Here is a 17,945-nt window from a genome sequence, read left to right as displayed (position 1 = left end):
CAAATCTTACATGAAATGCTACCGACCCAATTCCTGCAGTCACAGTTCGTCTCCGCCTGTGTATTTTAACTGGCATCACATTCTGAATTAGTTCTGTATGCAGACATCTGTCTTTCCTATTAAACTATAACCGCCTCGAGGGGCAGGAGGCCGAACCCAGCCATACCTGCGGTCCAGAAGAATCTGACCAAGCGCCCAGCACTTCGCAGGCAGTCAATAAGGGCTGCATGTAATTCACCAGCTCCAAATATTTCTCTTCATCAAGGTCTCCGTATGAAAGACAGACCTGAACCTAAAGCCACTTCCCTAGCACCCTCCCCGCCATAATCCCACTCTCATCTCCTTCAGTTCGGCCTTTAAGCTACTCCCGGTGATGCTGGCACGGGGGGCGGGGGCGCGGACGGCACCCGTGTGAGGGAGGCATTACTGCTCCCACTCCCCAGAGGAGGACGTGGATCGCAGGGTCTGAGGACTTCGGTCAAGTTTGAGAGCTGGTAAAAAAAACCCTCCCGAAAGTCACGCCTATCCCAGCCCGATCCCGCGACCTGTTCGGTCTCTTCAACCTCCCCACGGCCATCACTGGTTTCTGACCCATGCGGCCGTGGAGCTTAACGCCACTCTCATTACAGCTGGCCCACCTTCTCTGAGCTGACCCGATCAACCCCCTTCACACCAGGCAAGAAAACTCAAGTCGTCGTTTTTTTTTGTTTTCTTTCATCTGTTTCCTTTATACCCAGGCTTTTTTCTCTCCTTTTCCAAATCATTCTCAACTCAGTTGGAAGTCCACTCTTAGGAATTCTACCCCAAACAATGCCATCATCACTGTACTGAGGGTAAATCTGAAGCACAAGCATTAAGATAACTAAGGTACTTTAAAGTAACACGCTGCCCTCCGCACACGACCATTTCCCGCAACTCAGCACTAAAAGGACCTGTACTGAGCTGTCTTCCAGGAGGAAAGACCTGGAGGACCTGCCCACGCACACATCCCGCCTTGGCAGGTACCCCAAGGTTCCTTTATATGGGGAGATGAGCTGATCGTGGGAAACCATTCGTCAAGCTGCGCCGACCTAGGTCCCCCAAAAGCACAGGTATGTGTACTGCACGGACTACCAGACATCCAGCTTGAATCATCTTTATGAAGATTACTTACTAAACTGTAAAACTGGCTTATAAGATCCCCAAAGAAAATGTAGACATAAACTTAAATGTACATGCCATTAACACAGCCGTAAAATATTGCCAAGACTGAAAGGTAACAAAAAAAGTTTTAAGGTGTTGTCAGCTGTGAGACATGAATGAATGTTTAAAATTCTTTACTATTATATTATTTGTCTGGTCATCTACTGCTGTGTAACAAACCACCCCATAACACTGGCTTAAAATACCACCACCACTTATTCTGCTCATGAATCTGCAACTGCACAGGGTCCGGCATCGGCTGGGTGACAGCTGATGCTGGCTGTCACAGCTCCCCTGGGACTGGCAGCTGGAACACCTATACGGGGCCTACGCTTCCTCACAATGTGGCAGCCGGGCTCCAGGGGCAAATATCCAGAGGCAGACGGAAGTTATACCGCCACTTCTAACCTAACCTCACAAGTCACACAGCGTCATGGCCACCACATTCTATACGTTAGAAACGAGTCACCAAGGCAGGTCCCCAACTCAAGAGGAGGGCAATCAGACTCCACCTTTTGATGGTAGATGTGAGAATCACTTGGGGAGCTTTTTAAAACTGCCCACCCAAACCAATTACATCAGAATTTCTGGGGAGATTCCAGTGCTCCCAAACAAGTATTTTTTAAACACTCCCCAGGTGATTCAGATGTGTAGTTAGGAAGAGACCCCCAGAATTAAGATGATCTCTGAGCTTCCTTCCAACTGTAAAATTACATATAGCACCCCAGTTTAGGAAGGGATGAAGAGGATAAAAAAGGCAAAATAAAGGTCTCGTTTTTATTAAAAAGCACCCACAAGTTTAGGTGTATTTTATTTCATTTTTAAAAATTTATTTATTTTTATTTTTTGGCCGTGTTGGGTCTTTGTTGCTGCACGCAGGCTTTTCTCTGGTTGTGGCGAGCGGGGGCTACTCTTCGTTGCGGTGCACAGGCTTCTCAATGCGGTGGCTTCTCTTATTGCGGAGCTCTAGGTGTGCGGGCTTCAGCAGTTGTGGCACACGGGCTCTAGAGCGCAGGCTCAGTAGTTGTGGCGCACGGGCTCAGTTGCTCTGTGGCAACTAAGGGCTTCCCTGGAGGCGCAGTGGTTAAGAATCTGCCTGCCAATGCAGGGGACACGGGTTTGAGCCCTGGTCCGGGAAGATCTCACATGCTGCCGAGCGGCTGAGCCCATGTGCCACGACGCTGAGCCGGCGCTCTGGAGCCTGAGAGTCACAACTGCTGAGGCCCACACGCCTACAGCCCGTGCTCCACCACAGGGGAGGCCACTGCAATGGGAAGCCCGCGCACTACAGCAAAGAGTAGCCCCCGCTCACCGCAGCTGGAGGGAGCCCACGTGCAGCAACGAACGCAGCCAAAAATTAATTAATTAATTAATTTAAAAAGGAAAGAAAAAAGATGACCTGTCCCATGGATTGACCCAAAAATATATAATTATAATCGACATTAAAAGCCACAAGAATGTACATCTGAAAAACACAGTCAATAGTAATAAGGATTTACTTGGCTATGAACTTTGAAACACTAATTTGAGGGGACATTTTCAAAATGGAATAGGGAAGGTACATGGATTCTAGGTCTTTTGTTCCACCCAAAGTGATCCAAATTTTAAAAATTTAGCTACTACCAAAGAACTCTGGTCTGATTACTCCTATTTTTATGTTTTAAGAATGAGTACTTCCATAGGTCTATGAAATAATCACTTGCTTATAAACCTGAATAAAAGCCAGACATCACTCACTGTTGTCTCCTAGAAGTTGATCAGCTGTTCTACTCACTCTACACTGATGTACGTTTTTCAGTGGCAAACGGGCATGGTTAGCTACGTAGTTCACAGGAACCCTGGGTTCTACTGCAGATTTTCGGGGACTGAAGTTTAAGAAAATTACATTTCCTGATTAATTAAAACAAACACTAACGACTGACGAGATCACTACTTCTCAAACTTTACTGTGCACCTGGGGCTCGCTGGAATGCTGATCCTAATTCAGTGGGTCTGGAGGGGGCCTGTGACCTGCATTTCTAACCAGTCTTGGGTGACACTCAGCTGCCGGTCTCTGAGTAGCAAAACAACCCAGAGACCATGGGAAGGGCTCAGAAATCTTACTGTTGAACGTGAGCACTGAAGTAAGTCGGAGCACACCACAGCAGCATTGCGGACAGCAGCCGGAAGGTGAAAGCGGCCCGTCAACAGATGGACGGATAAGCGGACTGTGCTACAGACACACAGTGGACTATTACTCGGCCATAAAAAAGCAAAGTACTGAATGAAACATGTTACAAAGTTATGCTACGTGAAAGGAGCCAGTCACAAAAGAGCACACTTTATATTATTCCATGAAAATGAAATATCCAGAACAGGTCAGGCCAGAGACAGAACACAGATTCACGGTTGTCAGAGCCGGGGGAGGGAAAAAAGGAGGGCAAGTGCTCGATGAGTATGGGGCCTCCTTCCGGAGAGGTGAGAGCGCCGTGGAGCCACACAGAGGTGGTGACCGTGCAACACTGCAACCACCGCAAACGCCGGCGAGCCGTTCCCTTTAAATGGTTACCTTTATGTTCTGTCAACTTCACCTCAATTTTTTTAATGTGAAAAGAAGTCATATTCTTATATAAAATACCAAAACTCAAGATTCAGTAATATACCTAAAAATATTTCCTGCTGTAATGCAGCGTTTCGTACAGCTCACTTCATCTTCCAGAGTCACTATTTCTTCACTGGTTAAATCTATCACTGATAGATACCCGGGGCCACTGCAGAATTACAGGGAACCAAAGGAAAACGAGAGAGACTATTCTGAACCATAAGATACTATCTGAACAAATATAACTGCGTTGTGTTTCCTATTATGGTCTCAGCCACAGAAAAGATGAACCTGAAGATCTGGTGGCTACGGAAAACAGATCCTGCTAATAAATCACCACATCTCTGAAGAGATAGTTAAAAGGCTTGTGGCAGAGATCAACTTCCAGGAAATATCGCGTCTCACTCATTTCCTTCCCACCGTGACCAGTTCTGTTCAGCTTAGACTTAAGTTCTGACATATGTTAAGAAATATACTCTTCTCCTCCTCTATCTTTCAGAAATTAGAAAAATTCGTCAAATGCCCTTTTCTGTTACTTCTTTTTCTCTGAAGTGCAAGAACGTATTTAAGATAAACATTTGAAAGAGAGAAAAGACTCTCCCATACTCATCAGTCAGGGAATATGCCAGCAGCAGCTTTTGAGTTGCAATATCTGTTACATCACCGTCCAGCAGTGATTTTTTTCTTTAATTCTAAGTCCCTCCGTTTGAAATACACAGGCAAGGCGTGGGGTCATGGAATAGGTGCCTCTGCTCAGACAGACCAAACACACAAGTCCCTCAGCTCAAAAGAAAGACTGCTGAAGGCTTTCACAAGCTCACGTTTAGTTATTCTTTCTACTCAAAATGCCACTTCCTTCCCGTTCTCCCAACTCTCTCCACATCCAGCAGCGAGTTCACAATCAACCAGACAAGAACAACTCTTTTTGCTAATGGCACTTCTTCCCTCCTCTGTGAAGCAACCGTTTTTAAACAGCACACTCACCGCAAAGATCTTTAACAAAGTTTTCATGTAGAGCTTTCGGATACCAAAGGAGACTCCGAAAATGGCGGGGACGATGATGAAAACCAGGAGGAGGGTGAAGAGGACGGTCAGGGAGATGCCCAGGAGGTTGACAATCAGGCTGTCAAAAGGCAGCAAGAGGAACATGGTGGAGGATGCAGGCCAGGCCAGCGCCCTCCTCCCCACGAACAAAGCTCGGCCTCAGATGGTCCTCTCCGACAGCACCGGCCTGGGGAGGGGCACCAACTCCATTCCCAAGTTCACGTCACTCGACGGCCGGAACAGAGAGCCTGGGAGTAGGATGAGAGCAGAAGGGGGCCCCCGAGGCGGCCAGCCCTCCCCAGAAGAGATGGGCTGCAGGGGTGGACGGGGCAAGGTCAGTCTTCAGTGCCAGCATCCGAGGCCAGGCAGAGTGTCTGGGCGAGTGAGCGGTGAGGGCGCGATCTGGGCTCTGCTACTCTCGCGCTGCTTCCTGAAGTTTCACTTTTTCTCCTGTCCGAGAGCATTTAGCAGATAAATCTCTCCTGAGGATGTGTCATTGCCAGAAGTACCAAGAAGAGTTCAACTTGGTGCCAGAAAAATCCTGATAACCCCAGTGGAGGGGGGTGGCTGCTGGCACTTCCCACAGAAGGCTAGCGAACGTGAATATGTGGAAATTAAATAACTGTTTTCCTTAAAACTCCTTCATAAGCTGAAAATTGCGTCCATCGTAGAGTGTTCACACCTGGCCCCGTGCTTCCTCTGGCGAGGCTCCGGGCGCACTGCTCCCAGGACCCTCCTCCCTGGAGAGCTAGAGGCCGTGCCAGGAGGCCGCAGGCGCTGGCACGGCACGCCTCATGCTGCCTGCGGTGCGTGGAATTCCAGACGCGTCTGGCGCTGGTTTCCTCTGGATACTTTTCTCCCTAAGGCCCCCTTCTCAGCGGTGACCCGGGTCCTTGGCAAGAAGTTGCTCACATGCTGCCGAAGCTGGAGGTGGAGACAGAAACACCATCCGTCACACAAACACAAACCAAGGGGAGAGACATCACGATGCTCTGGGGTGGGGCCCAGCGCGTTTCAGGGTCAGCCTAGAGCCCGTGCCGCTCTCCCAACGTCAAGGTCAAAGGGACTGCACAGAGCAGCACGTGGCAGACGCGCGTGTGGAGGAGAACCACAGATGTTTCATACAGTTTTCAACCCCGATGAAACGGCGACCTGCGGCCGCTCAAACTTTTCTAATAGAAAATGTATGCATATCTGGGGTTAGCAGAGGCAAACTATTACGTATAGACTGGACGGACTACGAGGTCCTGCTGTAGAGCACAGGGAACTATATTCAATGTCCTGGGATCAACCACAGTGGAAAAGAATACGAAAAAGAATGTGTACGTAAAACTGGGTCACTCGGCTGCACAGCAGAAACTAACCCAACATTGTACATCAACTAAACTTCAGTTTAAAAAAGAAATCAATACCTTAGACTTCAAACAGAAGAAAAAGAAAATACACGGACATAAGATGCATCTCAAAAGACAAGGAGGGTATACTTGGCGGAGTCCACGTGCCTCCTCCCTGTCCCCCACCGCCCAGAGTTCTTGTCCACAGATGCAACCGCGTCATCAGCTTCGCATTCCTCCTGAGACGTTCTCCGTACACACGAGGAAGTCACTCCGGCCCACCTCGCACCCAGGCGACAGTAACGAGGGCACACTACGAACACCGCTTTCTGTTTCATTTTGTAGCTTAACATGTCTTGGGAGCGTGTTCCCGCAGTGCACACGGAGCTCCCTCACTCTTCGCAGGTGCACAGTTCTCAACCGTAAGAATGTTCCCTGATTTGGTTAACTGCTTTCCTGAGGTTGGACACCAATGTTTCTACCCTTTTTCTGTTATAAATAATGTAATGAATGTGCCTATATGATTCAGCATACAAAATGCACATGCAAACGTATTTGCAGGATCAATTCCTAGAAATGGAATTGCAGGGGAAAAGGAAATCTAGGTTTTAAAAAAATAATAACTCATTTTTATTTATTTCCCCCCAGATTTACTGACGTTTAACTGACAGATGACACTGAGCAAGTCTGCAGAGTACAAAGCATGACCGATACACCTACATATTGTACACCTGCATATCGCAACATGACACCCACAGGGTATTAGCCAAATATTTACCTTTTTTGTGTGTGGGGTGGGAATACTTAAGATCTACCGTCTCAGCAACTTTCAAGTATCTAATAGAGTATTGTTAACTATAATCAAAACACTGTACATTAGATCCCCAGAACTTATTCATTTTATAGCTGGAAGTTTCTACCCTTTGCCCAACATTTCCCACCTTCTCCTGCCCCTTGATCCCGGGTAACCACCATTCTTTTCTCTGTTTCTACAAGTTCATATTTTCTGGATTCCACATTTATGTGAGAATACACATTATCTGTCTCGCTTCTGACTTAGGAAATAGTTTTAGTATGACAAGATATTGTCACATTTTCTACACAGATTAACTCCTCCAGCCTTTCTGGCCACTCTTGTTTCCTTTTCTTTGAGACTATGTACATTTGGGATCACGCTTGGTGTCGTACACTCTATGGGTTTCGACACATGTATAATGACATGTATCCACCACGACGGTACCACAGAGAATACTTTCACTGCTCTAAAAATCCTCTGTGTTCAGATTATTCAGCCTTCCCTACCCCCAACCCCTGGCAATCACTGGTCTTTTCACTGTCTTGGCCATAGTTTGGCTTTTCCCAGAATGTCATACGGTTGGAATCACAGAGTATGCAGCCTTCTTGGCTTCTTTTACTTAATACAGCCACTTATTTTTTAAAGTTTCACTATTTCAATTTTATTTTACTCATTCTTAACCACGAGTTACCACTCCAAGTTCTGAACTTAACTTGGGAGCATCCTATCATGTCTCCCTGGCAAACATTTTGGCCCCACGCCAATCACCATCTGGCTCAGTCCCAATACTTTTAGAAGTTCAAGAAATGGAACAAATGAACGGGTGACTGACTTCACCTTGAGTTCTGTCCAGTGCTGTTTAGAATTCAAAGCCCTTTCTCATGTTATCTCACGACCTGTCAGTATGTATTCCTTCCATTTTACCAGTTAGGAAACTATGCGAGGGATCCCGTTCTCTGACTCCTAACTGCTCCCATTACATCCCACACACCTAGCAATTAAATTAAAAAGACAACATTTCAGTGGCAGGGATCGCCCACTTCTCCCACCTTCACATGGCCATTATCATGGCTAACGTTTCCTGACCGCTCACAGCAGGGACACTGAGCTAATACAACAAGCACTGTGCACACGCAATGCTCACAACAGCCCCCCAGGGGGTCATCATCGCTGCTATGAGAAGTGAGGGAGCGCAGGCTTAGAGGACAAAGTCGCCCGGAGCCATACAGCTATAAATGGCACAGGAGGAATGTGGACAAGTGCGCCTATCTCACAGCCCCGCTCTTTAACCGCCAGGCCCTCCTAGCTTTCAAACTACCTTGAGCTACATTAACACTTCCTTCACACCAGGTCTGCTCGATAGAACTTCTTGCCATCAGGGAAAAACCACAAGACAAATCTGGCTTCATGCATCGGAATTTGGTGTTCTCAGAATCCAAGGTACAAACCTGCTCGTTCATTTTTATACACTGGCCAAGGTGACAGTACATGCCAGATTTCTAACGACATCCCAGCGGAGGTTCAGGAAATGAGCTGAATTTCTGAGACTTAAGTCAATTCGCTGAGTCACTGTATCCCTTAAACCTGTCCAATTCCAGCCTAATTCCAGGGCCACACCTCTGTCCCACTCTCCCACCCCTGTCCCACTGCACAGCTGCTGTCGCATTAGCCAAGGTTACCTTGAGTTCCATGAACCTAAGGTGACCAACACCGGGGCCACTCTGACGTCCCAAGCCAGAGCTTAGATCTCTTCCCTCTGGGTCACAATCAACTGAGAAGCCCCACGGTTATTCTGGCTTCGTTTCCCCAAAACATCAGAGTAAACACATTGAGCAATAACTGTCACCTAGTTCAGAGGTGGACACACCAGGCCCACAGGAGAAACCTGGGCCAGTTTTTACAAGGCTCACGTCCTAGGAACGGTGTTTACATCTTTAAAGAGTTGTTAAAAAAAAAAAGAAGAAGAAGAAGAAGAACATGTGACAGAGACCACGGCCAGCAAAACCTCAACTACTTACTATCTGACCCTTTGCAGCAACAGTGTGCAGACCTCTGTCCCGGCTACTCTTTCCTCCCTCCGAGGGAGTGACCTTCCCCTTGTTGCCCTCCACTCCCCTCCGCGCACCCCTAGACACTCCAGAACTCGCAACAGGAACTAGCCAAACGAGTTCTGTGGCCAACATTCAACAATCCTCCCCTGAATTCTTAGAGGCAAAGGTGAGGTCAGCACACTATGGTTATCAAACAGGCCTCCAAACACCTTGCCGAACTAACGGACCAGCCATCACAGCCAGAGGTGCTGCCGTCGTAAGGCCCCTTAACACAGACTTTGGTCTCTGGAAATACAGGGAAACTGCTCACATGAGAACTCCATCACACCACAATTTCTAGATAAATGCTCTTGTAAGAGAGGCTATCACGTTGCCTCAAGTAAATATAACCACAACTCCTTGGCAGGAGGCAGGGGAAGCTATCAGCTCAAAGCACTAGTTACCCTTTCTCTTCCATTCCACACCTTTCAGCCAAATCCACTGAGAGTTGCTTGGACCAATGTTCCCCCAACAGTCCACATGGTCCAGAGAAAAAAAAACAGAAGACCCAACTAGTTCTGAGCCTTTTAGGAGGGAGGATGGCCTCATCCTAGGAATGGGATAGTCCACCACTAAGCTGATGAAACTCTTCAACCCACTGAATGGCAAATCTGGGCCCCCAAATGGCCCACTTTCCAGGGCTTCTCAGTTCTCAGAGTGACGACATCAGGGCACATACTATGTGCCACACACCATGTTAGGTATGAGGCATTCAGTGCCCAGAGACAAGTATTCAGCAAACAGGCACATACACAGTCATCACTTCCCACTTCGATGACTGTCAACAAGAAGAGAGTCCTGGGTGGAGACAGAGGAACCGTCCTGCACTATTGGTGGGAGTGTAAATTGGTGCAGCCACGACAGAAAACAGTTATGGAGGTTTCTCAGAAAACTAAAAACAGAGCTACCATATGATCCAGCAATCCCACTCCTGGGCATTTATCCAAAGACAACAAAAACATTAATTCGAAAAGATCCATGCACCCCAATGTGCACTGAAGTATTATTTACAATAGCCAAGACACAGAAGCAACCTAAGTGTCCATCAAGAGATAAATGGACAAAGAAGATGTGGTACATATATACAATGGAATACTATTCATCCATTAAAAAGAATGGAATTTTGCCATTGGCAGCAACATGGATGGACTTGGAGGGCATTATGCTAAGTGACATAAGTCAGACAGAGAAAGACAAATGCTGTATGGCTATCACTTACATGTGGAATCTAAAAAATACAACAAACTAGTGAATATAACAAAAAAGAAGCAGACTCACAGATGTAGAGGGCAAACTAGTGGTTATCGGTGAGGAGGGCAAAGGGGTAACATAGGAGTGGGGAACTAAGAGGTACAAACTATTAGATATAAAATAAGCTACAAGGGTATATACGGTACAACAATATATACAGTCAATATTCTACAATAACTATAAATGGAGTATAACCTTTAAAAATTGTGAATCACTATTTTGTACACCTGTAACTTACATAATATTGTACATCAACTACACCTCAACTAAAAAAAAAAAAAAAAAAAGAATATGAGAGCCCTGGAAGAGAAAATAAAGGAGGGAACTTACAAATTTAAATCAGGGCTTCTAAACCAGTTCTGACTCGATCACAAGGCAGGGACTATTATGATTTGCAGCTATAGAAACTTCTTTTCTGCTAGCTCTCCATGACTCTGTGACACATCCTACACTTCAGGAGACCATACCTACTACCAGAATACGTCCAGAGACATGCCACATACAAACTCAAAAAGGAGAAGATATGCCATTTTATTAAAAATAAGTGCTTAGGCTACACAGATATAATGCATTTTTTTTTTTTTTTTTTTTTTTGCAGTACACGGGCCTCTCACTGTTGTGGCCTCTCCCGTTGCGGAGCACAGGCTCCGGACGCACAGGCTCAGAAGCCACGGCTCACTGGCCCAGCCGCCCCGCGGCATGTGGGATCTTCCCGGACCGGGGCACGAACCCACGTCCCCTGCATCGGCAGGTGGACTCTCAACCACCGCGCCACCAGGGAAGCCCGATATAATGCATTTTTAAAGCACACTAAGCACAATGTCTGTTATATATATTAGATCTCAATAAATGGTACATATTATCACTTCATTACGATCAGAAGACACCCAGAGCACGGCCTGCAGTTCTAAGTACCAAACTTTTTAAGAGGGCTAGATAGAGAGGAAGGCATTTCAAGGTATGTCACAAAACCCACAAACCAAGAAACCACTCCGTGGTGCCTGGCGGGCACTACGTGCTCATACAAAGGTCAGCTGTAAAGCCAGGAAATGTGAATGAAAAGTACCGTGAGGGGCAAAAACAGTTTCTTATAACCCACCCTACTGGTGAAAATGAGAAACTACCCTCAAATACTGCTGACTGGAGTGTACAACGGTACAACCTCTATGCAGAACAATTCGGCAATCACGGTCAGAACTTGAAATACATATAACCTTAGATCCAGCAACTCTACTTCTAAAAACTTACGTTAAAGAGAAACTGCAACAGTAGTTCTCAACCAGGGGCGACTGACTGTAGCCCCCTGGGGAACATCTGGTGATGTCTGCAGACCGTTGTGATTGTCCTAACTTGGGACGGGGGGCTCCTGGCATCCAGCGCTGACTGCGGACAGGGATGCTGTTAAACATCCTATAAAGCCCAGGCTGCCCCTGCCCCAACAAGGAAGTATCCAGCCCCAAATGGCAACGATGCGGAGGCTGAGAAACCCTGTGCAAAATGAGGTATGTGCAAGGTTACTGACTCCAGTACTGTCTGTAATAGCAAGAGAAACATCACTGTCCGTTAGTCAAGGATATAGCGGAATACTCGTCATCTGTTTAAAAAAAGAGAGAGAGTGACACATCTACATATGCATCGAGAAGAAACAACTTCCCAGTGAGATGCAGAACAAGGTCCACTGCAAATACCAACTGTGAGGGAGGGAGGAAAAGGACAAATACATACGGTGTGCGTGTGTACCTGCAAAGACACACATCTCTGGAAGAGACACAGGAGACTGGCAATGGCGGCTGCCTCTAGGAATGGAAGGAAGGCATCACTTTCTCTTTTTGGTACTTTTAAAACTGTATTTATCATTTTGAATAGGTAACAGACTCATGATTCAAGAATCAAAAGAAACACATCAGGGTTTGAATCCTCACTCGATCACTTAACTGGTAGTGTGAGCGTGACTTTGCGTGAATTACTTAATCTCTTTAAACTTCTGCTCAACATCTACTAAAAACACTGTTCACATTTCACAGTGCCTAGAACAAGGTAAATGTTCAAAGTACATTAACTGTTATTACTGCTACACTAAGTTCCTGTTATTATGAAGGAGAGGGGGGCACTGGAAGGTATTTCCCAAGAAGTCATGACATTACACTGACAAGAAATCTCTTTCAACACCACTCCTGCCTAAAGGTGTTTACAATTCCTAAGACAGCTGGCGCAAACCCCAACTTTATTAGTGAATCACTGAGAATTCTAATGCAAGCTCCTCTAATGGCTTAAATTATTGAGGCTTGGAAGAGGTGAGTGACGAGACAAGCTACAAAACTGGCCAGAGTAACAGAGGCAGGGCTAGAACTTACATCTGCCCCCCAACCCCCCGTCTGTGGTCTTTCTGCTGCCCAGGCTGGCCTCTCCTTTGCTGTGGGGCAGGTTACACTTGAGAGGAAAGCCATCCATTTTCCCGTTTACTCTGTCAGGTCACAGACCCAGCAAATGCCCCCATTCTGATGTGATGGTAAATAAATGCACGTACACAGAGGAAATGTACGCTGGGGGGAATTTGATGTCAAGCATGTCAGAGTAGTGGAGTATAAGAAATATGCCCGAATAGGACGCTGCTGCTTAGGAGGAAAGGTGTAAAAATGTTTCCAAGGAGTTGGGACAGCACAGAGCTGCTAGGTGAAGTAAACCTGAACTGCTGAAAAACCAGGGATATGCTTACAGCCGACAGCAATCCTGGATAAAACAGATGGTCCAAGACAAAGCCAGGATATGTCAGGCTCAAGGATGACTCAACTCACTAGGAAGAAGACAGGAACACGGTCAGTTTCAGGGTCTTGGTCTTAACTAAGCTCATTCTGACCCTAAGTACTTTCTCCTTGCCTAGAAAGGCCTCACGTCAGCTGGACCTGGGTTAACAAGAAACGTGGTACCAACTTCAACCCAAAGCAACATAACCTGCAAGGCTGGAAAAGAAAGAAAGGACAAAGATACAGGATACACTGACATTCTGGGGCCATCCGTTTAAGAAAGGACAATTCCATTTGCTGGGGCTATAAGACCCAAGAGGTCTCATTACCCAACCTGAAACCTGCTCTCAGAGTTCCATTGCAAAATCAGTGCTGTGACATCCGACTACTGTATATGTAACTGGAAGCAACTTCCTGGCCTTTTTTCAAAAATTTGTGTCTGGTTTATTTTACTTAGCATAATCACTCTGAGAATCATTCATGCTGCTGCCCATGTCAACAGTTCACTCCCCACTGCTGAGCTGTTTCTCTTGGTAGAACAGGCCACAGCTTCTTTATTCACTCACCTAGCGATGGGTCCTTCCAGCTGGGGACTGTTACAAATAAAGTCGCTATCTACAAGACTTGCGTGGACATACACTTTCAATTCTCTGGCGTAAATACCTAGGAGTGGAATGATGGAAGTGTACGTTTAGCTTTTAATGAAATGGCCAAACCGGCTTCTGAACTGGTTGTACCATCTTGCATTAATTCTCACCAGCAGTGCTCTACATCTTCACCAACACTCAATATAATCCGTCTTTCTAATTTTAGACATGCCAATGGATGCTAGGTGGTATCTCACGGCTTTAATGTTTCCCTCGTGACCAATGACAGGAAGCATCTTCCATGGGCTTATTGGCCATCTGTATATCCTCTCTGGTGAAGCACTCAGACCTTTTGCCTACTTTTTATCAGGTTATTTTATTATTGAGTTTTATCACTAGCCATTTTTAAAAAGTCAAACCCCCCCCCCATGACTAAGCAGTCTCTTTACAATGAGAAAGCATTTCATCACAATTTGTGAAACATCAGATTTCTTGGTTCAACTTGCCACAAGGTTGAAACAACCCTAATTGTGCAAAGACAAGTCACCAAAACCACAAACTCTACTTCAACCTCAGACCTGTATTATTACCCGGAAGATAAAATGCTCTTTCATCTCTATGCTCAGCTGACAGTGATTCTGCACCGTCCAACACAGCAGCCGCTAACCACGTCTGACCCTTGAGCACTGGAGATGTGGCTAGTCTAAACAGAAATGTGTTATAGATATAAAATAGATGCTGGAATTTCAGTGATTTAGGGTAAAAAAATGAATGTAAAAGATCTCGTTGATAATTTGTACACTGATTACATGTTGAAGTGATAGTCTAGATAATCTGGGTTAAATAAAATATATTATCAAACTTATCTTCACCTGTTTCTTTTTACTTTTTTTAAAGTGGCTACTACAAAATTTAAAAAACTGTACATGTGGTTTCTGTTATGTTTCTATTGGATAGCACTGACCACAAACTTTTAAGGCAGACCCTAAAGATACTGTATCTCCAACTGGTGAGGGAAAAAATACATACATATAATATCTTCCCCACCCGACTCCTCTGAGGTGTGAAGAGAACAGTGCAAAGGAAGGGGCTGAGAACTGGACTCAGAAGTCGTCTGAGGTTGGAGGCCCAGCTCTGCTCTGTATGACCTTCAATAAGGCATTCACCTTCTGTGGATTTAAGTTTCCTCACCGGCTTTTTGGTTTCTGTTTTTTTAATTCAAAAAGTCAACAAAAGCGTATCATGTGCCTACTTTTTACAAAGCATCATTCTAGAATTGCAGATCTTGAGCTAACAGTTTAATAGAAGGCAAACACACTAACAACTATTACGAAGACAAAATAAAAAGAGGTCCCAGAGAGAGCAAACCAGTCTGTATGGCTGGGTGGCGTGTGCATGTATCAATGTGTTTTGAAGGAGAGAGTACCTTTTAAGGACTTACGAAAAACTCCAAGCACTTACAACACTCCTCCTAAACTCTAAAATTCTGTGCTCTTAAAAAGCATTCATCATGCTATAGAGTAAGCATTATTATACAGGGAACCGATGACCATTTGCTCAGGTCCTCCCCACGAGTGTAATGATACCGTAAGAAGTAAATGACATGCCGTGATGAGGTTGTTTTACGTGAAGAAACAATTCTGCAGTACAGCTCAAGCTTAACCAGGACCAAATATTCTCCAACACACACCAACCCCTCCGCCGAAACATACAATTCCCCCACCCCCTCATGTCTTCAGGGGCAATGATTTACCAAGACACCCTGATGCTGCTCATTTGAGCGGCATTTCCATAAACTGGATGTGCACGACAACTACTGTATTTAGGTCACAAACTCACAGAAGAAAAGTCCATCCTGAAGGTAAATTTATAAACAATTATGTCATATCATATAAACTGAACTTATAATCAAACTCCAAGAAGTATACATACAAGGATTCCCTTGTTCACAGCATCCCTCAGGCAGCATTTAAGGGTAAAAAAAATTGAGGCCCAAGTACTGAATTTAGCTGTCTTTCTTGAGGTACAGAAACTTAATTGCCTAAAGTGTGCTAGCAAATGCAGACCATGGTTTTGTTTTTAAAGAAAAAAAAAAAAGCCTAACCCATGATGCACCCAGCCCAGGATTCTTACCTGCTCATGGCAAGGAAGGATGTTTTTGTGGGAGGGTGCTACTGTTCTCTCGGCCACAAGAGCATAATATCAGGGGTACACCCCCTAAAAATCATTCCAGTTTCCCTTAGTCACTCTTCATTCAATAGCTATGAATGTCATCTAAATCTTTTAAAGCTTGTGCTTATTCTGTTTGGAATTCCACTTTTAAGGTCAGCAACTTCCCATGTTTCCTAAAAGCTATGATGAGAACTCCTCAACTTGTCCCAAATCTAGCTTAAGAAATAACTTAAGGCCTATCCCCTAGTTTCATTATTCCAGATTTTGGTGAAAAGGTTCATATTTGCCTGCCCAAGCCCTTCATCGGAAGAGTTTTCAGTCATAGCCCTTCCACACATTTCTCTTTCCCAAAGGAAACAACATAAACGCAAGCAGCATGGTACAGGAAAAAGACTAGAGGTGGAGTTGGGAGATGTCTTTTCCAGCCTCACTTCGACCTCTCATTCCCTGTAGATGTGGACAAGTCACTGAACCTCTCTGGGCCTTGAGGGCTCATCAAAAATGAAAAAGACAAGATGATCTGGAAGTTCTCATCCACACCTTCTGTTTTAACCTGTCCTCCAGCCGCTTAATTATTTTAGATGCCCTTTTCTGGTGCTTCTCCAATGCTATTATGTATTTAGGACTTGAAGGACTTGTAATAGACTATGTCCCAATAAAAGTAAGTTATGGCTTTACTCCATAAAGCCATAAAGTAAGATTTTTATTTGGACTCTCAAGCTACTTTTGACATCAAGGATTTATCCCAGAGATACGGGGGCGCGCGGAAGGTGGATGTGGATTAGACATGCTCAGTCATACATAGGTGAGTTCTTGAGGCTGGATGATGGGTACATGCTGGTTCACTATTCTATCTACTTTTCCATGTCTGAAATTCTCCATAATACAAGGTTGAAAAAAACATCACTGTCAAAGTGAGAAAATAATACCGAACTGGCATTAACACATGACTCTTTTCTACCATCTCTGGCATAAGGATAATTGCTTTTCATACCGTTTCCTTTGGGTTGAGATAGAATCTACGGGACATGAAACTAAACAGAGGTACTCAAACTTCAGCCAAAATTAAGGAAAGTGAACCAGAAAGCAAATTCTTCAACGGATCTCAAGAAACTTATCAGCGAGAAGGTCCGCGGCACAGAGGCCTTGAGCAGTGAGGCACTGATATCTAGTACAGCATGGAGCTTACTTCCACAGAACTACAGTATGTTTCATATGGTTTATTTTCCCTAACTTTTCAACTGCGAAAGTAAAGCCCTCTGTGACACGGAGAGTGAGGAAATAAGACCCTCCGGTAGGAGGATGCTTCGCAGGGCGTGAAATCAAAACGGAAAGGGAAGGGATATCGAGGGTTAAGAAATCCTGAAGAAAGCAAAATGGGGATCTCTGGAGAACAGGAGCGGAAAACGTACATCCCAGGGACACCAAAGAACTTGAGCAGTCACGGTGAAGGCGCTTCCCCGTGATCTCTCACCCTCCCGAGCGCGCGGAGGGCAGGCAGCGGGGGCCGGGATTCGGCAGGACACGCGGGGGCGCGGGCCGGAGGCCGCCGCGGGCACGGGCGGGCCCGCTCCACCGCAGGGAGGTCGGCACGTTCCGGCGCCGGGAACCCCCCGGCAGCCGCAATGGTGCCTCCCAACGCTGGGGCGTGGGGGAGGCGCAGGGAGCGGGGTCGCCCGACCGCAGCCCTCACGGGCGCCGGCCCAAACCCCAGCTCCCCCAGAGGCCCGTGACCTTCAGGAACGGGCCGGCCGGACCGTACTCACCTACCTCGAGGTTCCAGTAGGCAAATCCCTCCGGGGACCGCCCACCCCGCCCTCGCCGCCGCCGGCCGAGGCGTGCGTAAGGACGTGCGCGCACCCGCCCTTTGTCTATGCCGCCTTGACGTGACCCTCGCGTCCAGTCCCCACCCTCCCGGCTGGGCGGGGCCCCGAGGGGCGGGGAGATGGGGGCGGGGCGCCGGGAGATGAGCGGACGGGGCGCCAAGTCTTGGGCCGGGGAGGCGGGGAGGCGGGGCACCGAGATGAGGGGAGCTGGGGAGGCGGGGCTACGAGGGGCGGGGCGCCGGGGAGACGGGCAGACGGAGAGCCGAATGGAGGGCCGAGGAGGCGGGGAGGCGGGGCTTCGCCTCACGAGCCCCAAGTGGGCTCGCCCGGGACTCTCC

At 46.5% G+C, this 17,945-nt stretch overlaps 1 protein-coding gene across 3 annotated transcripts in view; it reads right to left on the bottom strand.

The window, feature by feature from the left end:
• Positions 1-17,675, bottom strand: part of GPAT4 (glycerol-3-phosphate acyltransferase 4) — a 31,884-nt gene extending 14,209 nt beyond the window's left edge. The window contains exons 1-2 of one of the 3 annotated variants that reach the window (XM_059049507.2): positions 17,548-17,675; positions 4,748-5,731 (exon numbers count right to left, since the gene is read on the bottom strand). In XM_059049507.2, coding sequence (XP_058905490.1) covers positions 4,748-4,912 — 165 coding nt within the window. In that variant the 5' untranslated portion in view covers positions 4,913-5,731; positions 17,548-17,675. Of the gene's footprint in view, positions 1-4,747; positions 5,732-8,616; positions 8,639-17,547 lie in introns of those variants that run through there. The other 2 variants (XM_059049508.2, XM_067022322.1) reach the window with 2 other exon arrangements.
• Positions 17,676-17,945: the final 270 nt, after the last annotated feature.

Source organism: Kogia breviceps, chromosome 20 (genome assembly GCF_026419965.1).
Source record: "Kogia breviceps isolate mKogBre1 chromosome 20, mKogBre1 haplotype 1, whole genome shotgun sequence".
Lineage (NCBI taxonomy): Eukaryota > Metazoa > Chordata > Mammalia > Artiodactyla > Physeteridae > Kogia > Kogia breviceps.
The sequence above is the reverse complement of the archived record's forward strand: the minus strand, read 5'-3'. Positions and strand labels throughout refer to the sequence as shown.